The sequence below is a fragment of the Pinus tabuliformis genome, chromosome J (assembly GCF_031772625.1).
Source record: "Pinus tabuliformis cultivar Carrire ecotype Pingquan chromosome J, CPIR1, whole genome shotgun sequence".
NCBI classification, from domain to species: Eukaryota; Viridiplantae; Streptophyta; class Pinopsida; order Pinales; family Pinaceae; genus Pinus; species Pinus tabuliformis.
The window spans coordinates 121,234,719-121,242,148 of NC_142295.1; the positions used below are offsets into that span (position 1 = coordinate 121,234,719).

Sequence of the window (7,430 nt, forward strand, 5' to 3'; positions counted from 1 at the left end):
GGAGTGGTTATATCTATATGTCCCTAGTTTGGTGCGTGGTTGAGATATTCTCTCAACCAACTGATTATGTGTCCAAGATAGTTTCCCTATCTTGAGACAACACTTCTTGTATATGTAATATCATAATTGCTCAATGTGTATAGTTTGAAATATCAAATTTTATCTTGGTATTGGAGCCTGTGAGAGGTTTTTCCTTGGCCGCTCATGGGCCAGGGAAATAAGAAAGTATATGTGTATTGTTTTAGTTTTCTTTTTTGTCCATCGATCAACATTGTGCGGGTCGAGGGAGTGTAGTGATCATTTTTTTTAATTGGTGATCAACTTTTCAAATTGTAAGGCTGGTGTGAGCGATTGTTGGTATCACTACTGTGGGTTGTGTCAGCAGAGTCTATTGGCGACATCTGCTATGGTGCATCAAATCTCCCTTTGTTTGACCAACGTGAACTAAGAATTTTGATTCGGCCTATGGATTGAATTTATTCATGTTTGTGGCCCGCATTTTGAGTGGAGGATTACCTGGCAGATTGTTGTGGTCACCGGATAAAATTTGCAGTCATTGAGGCATAGGGAGCAGTGAAGAGCCGTGATGTGACTGTGAATTGTAGATCTGTTTTTTTTACTTGAAGTGATGTGTGGCTTGGCCTAGATGTGTGTTTAGAAAACTCTGATTGCATTGGATCTCGTTTGGTAGATCGGTTGTTGGTAATCGACGAGCGCGATTGCAGATCCAAAGCGTGGCCACTGAGGAGGGATGATTGATCTGCTTAGGCAGACCTCTGTGGGGGTTGCTACATATGAGTGTGTGTGGAACCAGAGAGCTAGTAAATGGCGGTGCCTGTGATTTTGGGAGGCCTGGTGGAAGGTTGATTGGCTTGGGCTGGACTAATGGAGAAATTATGGTTTGCATTGTTCAAGACGATAATGTGTATCGGTCATATGACTCGATTTTGTGAGAACTTCACTAAGATCTGGCGTTTAACATCATCACTCAGTGCCAAGAGGCATGCTAGTATCGGGACTTGGACTATAACTGGGAATGGGGTTGGCATTCGTAGTATATCTCCCTCCCCTTTTCGGTTGCAGTTTTAGGTGTTCGAGAGGCATCTTAGATATCTTTTTAGGGAGCGATTCTTTTCCCCTCGAATCTCATATCTGACCTTTCAACTTGGGATCTCTAACAAGTGGTCAAGATGGGATCGAGACTTGGATTGGGACTGGGAATGGGGCTGACATTCACAGTATCTCCCCCTCCCCTTTTCGGTTGCAGTGCTAAGTGTTTGAGAGGTGTCTCAGATGTCTTTGCGGGGAGCCATTCTTGTCCCCTTGAATCTCAGATCTGAACCTTCAACTCAGGATCTCTAATAGGTGGTCAAGATGGGACTCACTTTTACCAAGCTTTTGAGCTAGTTCTTTGCAAAGAAGGAAATGCACATTATGATGGTTGGTCTCGATGCCGCTGGTAAGACGACCATCTTGTATAAGCTAAAGCTGGGAGAAAATGTTACAAAAATCCCTACCATTGGATCCAATGTGGAAACCGTCGAGTACAAGAACATCAACTTCACTGTGAGGGATGTTGGGGGGCAGGACAAGATCTGTCCACTATGGAGACACTACTTCCAAAATACTCAGTGTCTCATCTTTGTGGTTGATAGCAATGATAGATACCATGTTGTAGAAGCCAGGGATGAACTACATAGATTGTTGAATGAGGATGAACTACGTGATGCTATATTACTTGTGTTTGCAAATAAGAAAGATCTTCCAAATTCTATGAATGTTGCAGAGATCACTGACAAACTTGGGTTGTATTCCCTTAGGTAGTGCCACTAGTATATCCAAAGCACTTGTGCCACTTCTGGTGAGGGCTTCGATTGGCTCTCCAACAACATTGCAAACAAGGCTTGAAGAAATATGGTGAATTGGGTTCCTGGAATTTTTGTAGGGCAATGTCGCCTTATTTGAGTTTTTGTCAGAGACAGTTTGAAGAAATAAGTGCAGTCAAAGTGACTTTTGACTACTATTCAATTTCTTCTATGGGTTTGGATATTTGAAGCGTTATGGAGGTCACCAACTATTTCCCATTCCCGAGCCATGGAGCGTAGAGGACTGTGGTGATTTGTTTGATTTACAAAATTTGAAGATGCTTGAGCTGCATGGACTCTAAATGGGTAGCTGGAAATTGATGGTCGAATCATAAAGGTGTCGTCAATCAAGTTGAAATGCAAGACTTTGGGGCTAGTGTTGATGATTTTAATGTTGATTTTAATAATAAGTATGTCATAATACTTCTGGTTGTTATTGAAGTGACATTGGTCTGACCAACTATTGTCACATTTTTTTAGTGTGTGTTGGAACTAGTCAATCCGACAATACAAAAAATTGCGGGATATGATGAAGACATGACACTGAATATGGCATTAGAGGAGATGCATCATATACTAAGGGATGGTGGATAGTCAAGATTGTGTGATTTTATGGAATAGACTCATGATCATGGTGTATTATGACTCACATATTGTAATTAAAACATATCTACATGTCATATATTGTTTTGTAATGGTTAGTTGTGGTCCTTCAAATGTTTTATGTACCTGCTGTAAGACCCAGAGAGGCATGCATACCCTTTGTTATTTGTTCCCTCTGTTAGAGAGTTTTGACAACCTGGAAGAGTGTGTCAAGTGGGATGGATACACTTGGGTGGGCCGTATTGGCTTTAGACTCCATGAGGTGAAATTTTATATTTAGGGGGAGTTCATCAAGAGGTTGGGTGAACCATGTATGTGAAGGACTTCCTAGTAGACTCACAGTTACAGTGGTTTAGAACCCATGCATTCCCGTAGATGGTTGTTACTTTATATGGACATCGACAATTGCATTAACAAGGTACAAGGTGTAATTACCAAACTGGACCAGATGTGATATAGATCTTGTAGATTGATCTCGAGACAAGTAGTCATTAAGGGGGAGTGATGGAAAATGTAATTCCTACTTGTCTCAGTTGTGACTTTCTATGTAAAGGAGTTTGTTCCTACTCTATAGGAGTCGTTATATCTATATTTCTGTAGTTTGGTGTGTGGTTGAGATATTCTCTCAACTAACTGATTGTGTGTCCAAGATGGTTTCCCTATCTTGAGACAACACTTCTTGTATATATACGTAATATCAAAATTGATCAATGTGTATAGTTTGCACTATCAAATTTTATCTGAAACATCGCTCTCATATCAATTTGCTAAACAGACAAAGAAGGAAACATAAACTTAACACGCTCAAAATCGGAGCTGCAGTTCAATTACATTTCTTGCTTAATTCAATTGTTCAAATCTTACATGATTATAAATATTCGAGAAGAAAGATAAGGTTAACACACTCAAAACTCTAGCTATTGTTCAATTACATTGCTCACTCAATTCAATTTTTCAAATTTTATATGATTATAAAGATTCAAAACCGCTAAAAATAGCTACGTTAATCTTTAGATCTCACACACATGACACACACATCACTATCAGCGCACTAACACATAGATTAACTTTATATAAATAACTCGAACACACATCACTATTAGCTCGCCGACATGGATTAACTTTGTATAGATAACTTGAACACACACATCACTATCACCTCATTGACACATATACTATTCTTAATTAGGTTTCACGAGATGTATATCAAATATGTTTGGTCATTGTGCTAGCTTACAATCACATGGAAAATTTTAAATTTTAAGAATAGAAATGTATTTAAAAGAAAAAATTATAATTGGTAATTGTGCTAGTTTACATTTTCACGAAAAATTTTAACTTTAAAGATGAAAAATTGTTTTGAAGTGTAAAAATTTTGGTTAATTTTTCTAATCTGTAATATGCAAACTTTCAAATATTTGGTAATAATTTTGTTAAAAAAAGTTAAATTTTAATATTTTTATATAATCCTTGAAATTTTGAAAATTTTAAAACATACTAAATTTTTCCTATAAAGTTTGGGCCAATCATTTTTATACCAAATAGGAATTAGTTAGTTATTTTATACAGTCATAACCTCAGCACCAGTTTGGGTGAGATTGCCAAACCTACCTTTGCATCTTTGGAATTTCTCTTCGCTAGAGGCCATTGGAAATGCAACTGGGAAATTTTACTGTAGGTGCCGAGAAACAGAGGAATATGGTAGAACCACATATGCACCCATCTGTGTGGAAATGGACTTCAGCGCCGGATTCCCAGCTGAAATACACCTAACAAGTAAAGACTATGTGTGGAACCAGAAACTCGATTATGAAAGTGTCCTCTTCAGATGTCGACCTTGCTTTGAGACAGGCCACCTAGCCAAAAATTGCCCAAAAGCCTCCTAGAAAAATTCTGCTAGAAAAAATCACCACAGATCTACATGGTGGGAAGGAGCACAAAAAGAACACTACATTGTCAGCAAGGAAGAATACTCTCGAGAAAACTTTGAATTACAAGAAATCGGGCAAGATAGAAACAACTCTCAAGACAAGCAGGGGGAAAGCCCTGCCCAACAACAAAAAGGTGAACTCAACAAACCCTCAAGCATCGACAGTTATGAGGTTTCGAATAACGCGCAAAATAAATCTTCATTTAACAGCAAAGAAGATCTCCTAGACCAAACTTCTTCTCTGACTATCTCGAAAAGGACGAACACAATAGATCGCGAAGCTAAGACACCAATGTCCCAAGAACCAGAAGAGATGAAGGAGATGCAAGATAAAGAAAGTTGGAAGACTGTAGAGAAGAAAAAGAAAGCTACATCACCAATCTCGCCAAGAAAGATGAGGAGCCAGACAATTAGAAATTAAGAAATTATAGGTCCGATAGACCAATTTGGTCTCAATGGACGTTAACCATCATCATCATCATCATCATCATGAAATATGAAGCCATTTACTAAATTTAACCCATAAAATTTTCCTTGGTGAAGGCATAGTTTATTGTATTCAGTTTGAGTCAAAATACTTGCACTCTTGATTAATTTGCAAATTTTTAAAAACTATTTGCAAAGTTTATTAAATTTTTGGTAAAATTAAATATTAAATTTATTTTTTTAGAAATTGAAATTAATTTTTGAATTTCTAATTTTTGATGGGTGGATGACTAGTTTTCTTGTTTAAAATCAATTTGTTAGCTTTAATAATTGTTTAAAACAAAAAAAAATGGCCAAGTGTCCTCATAAATTAATTATAAAAAAAATTGAAAATATAACTTTTTCCATTATTAATATTTTCTTTCCATTCATTATAATATTTATTTTTAACTATAAATATTTATTAACTTGTAATCATTCGTGACTGACTTTCTATTAATTGTTGTATTCTTTCTAATAACAGTGAAGTTGTGAAGTGTCCTCATAAATTAAATATATAAATTTTTCCATAATAAATATCTTCGTTCCATTTATTATCATATTTATTTTTAACAATAAATATTTATTAACCTATAATTATTGTATTCTTTTTTTTTAATAACAATGTTTTTTCAAGGTTTTCCATTAATGTATTTTATTGATCATATTTTTTTTTTTTTATAGTTTAATTATTTAATTGTTGCTGACCCTTTGTCATAGAACTATGTTTTTACATTTATCCATAAAATTTTAGTTCTTTTCAATATTACTTTTCCAAAGCTGATTAATATATCCAAAGAAGTTAAATGATATCAAGAATGATATAGTCAGCAAGCTTAATCTAAAGAACCCAGAAAATAATGCAAATTCTGGCAAGATTATGATAAAAATTGGCAGAATTCAAAAAATTGTGGTTTATAGCTATCAAACTTCAAAATTTTGGGTGCCTCAGAGATTCTTGATGACGCTGAATCCATTTCCACCATAAAAATAAATAAGTGATTCAAACACTCCAACACTCTGATTTTTGGAATTTTTTTAGAGAATTCTGACCAGAAATCTATGAAATAGCCAAATTTATGGTTTGAGTAGACAACTCCTCTTTTAAATTGTAAATTGTATGGTTGTCTCTGTTAAGGAATTTCAACTATAGTACAACACAAAAACAAAATGAAGTTTAACAAGACAATATTTCAAATGGAAATACTGATATTTCTATGAGTTTGTCCAGGAACGTAGAGTTTTAGATCTAAGTACAGTTGCGGTGATATATCCTAGTCTGAAGGGGTTGCTCAGAATCCTCCTATTTCCAAACATTCCAACATAGCAGGCATCCATAATCGTTTAATGTGGTTAACAATAGATTAAAATGCAGTGTTATGGGGATTTCATCGCACTGCACTTGAGGATATTTTTGAGTTATTGTAACGATTAAGGGCATTGAAAATATCTTCAGTGTGAATAACAGAACATATAAATATCATTTAAAAAATATATGCATGATTATTGCATTATGATAAACCGATAAAAAACCATGCAATATAATAGTCCGTCGGATTCATAACAATGCAACGTTACAGAGACGGAATTAGCGACGAGTAAAACGATAACTAGAAGGTACAGATATCATAGCCATTTCCTCTTTTTATTGTAGATAGCCCGTTCCATAAAACATAGTTTGGACAGATAGAGATGTAGATTTAGCAGTACAAGGTGGGGTTGGAGAGCAGATACTGCTCAATCTTCTTGAACATGGCATTACTCTGTTCCTTCATCTCTTGTGCTTTGCCTTCGTCAACCGGAGCGCCAGGGAGGGTTTCGTAGTTGCAGATCCAAGTCACCACACAGCCGCCTTCTTTCCTGGGAACGATTTTGAGCTCAAAGTTTGAGGCACTCAGTTTCTTGCCGAGCAGCCCTCCTTCTATGGTGGTATACTTGAACACCATCTTCTCCTCGTCCATTTCATCGACTCGCTCCTTCTCGTAGCTGAAATCCTTGTTAGCTGAGACATGAAAATGAAAAACCGTTATAACTGCACTCTAAGTCAATAGAGGAAAAAACTAGAAGCTGAAATATAATCTTGATTTATCCCCATTAATGTTGATTTTATAGCCATACTACCAGGGGTGAAGTTGAGCTGCTTGATGGTGCCGACTCCTCCATCTCCCTGCAGGAAGGTGACGGAAGAGAAAAAATCAGGAAAAATCTTTGGAAGGAGGTTGTGGCTGTCCTTCACTAGGGCGTTCCATAATCTCCTTGCTTCCACCTCACTCAAATCTTCACTTGTTGCAGTCCCACTCACCATCTTGATTACCTAAAGAAGTCTATCAACAACAAGAAATATAAGCTGCTTGTTGTGGTGTGCACTAAGGAGGAGGAAGAAACGGTATATATAAAGGCTAACACCCAAAACAGTGCATTTAAGAGTAGTGGTAGTTCGTTAGATGTCACAATCACGGGGTAATGTGATCCTGAGTGAATTCTTTGCAATCGTATTCCGTCGAGAATGTCAAAGGCAATAATGGAAAAGGCAGGTTAGTGCAACTGCGAACCCCATCACGGATTTC

General features: G+C 36.5%; 1 protein-coding gene and 1 pseudogene across 1 annotated transcript; one reads left to right on the forward strand and one right to left on the reverse strand.

The window, feature by feature from the left end:
• The first annotated feature begins 1,292 nt into the window (after positions 1–1,292).
• On the forward strand, positions 1,293–1,908 carry LOC149225873 (ADP-ribosylation factor 2 pseudogene; annotated as a pseudogene).
• A 4,438-nt stretch (positions 1,909–6,346) lies between these two features.
• LOC149225874 (pathogenesis-related protein 1-like) lies at positions 6,347–7,220 on the reverse strand. The gene is made up of 2 exons (XM_089375159.1): positions 6,985–7,220; positions 6,347–6,865 (listed from the first exon to the last, which is right to left on the reverse strand). The coding sequence occupies exons 1-2, from the start codon at positions 7,166–7,168 to the stop codon at positions 6,564–6,566; spliced, it is 486 nt and encodes a 161-aa protein (XP_089231285.1). The 5' UTR covers positions 7,169–7,220; the 3' UTR covers positions 6,347–6,563.
• Between the last annotated feature and the right edge of the window lie 210 nt (positions 7,221–7,430).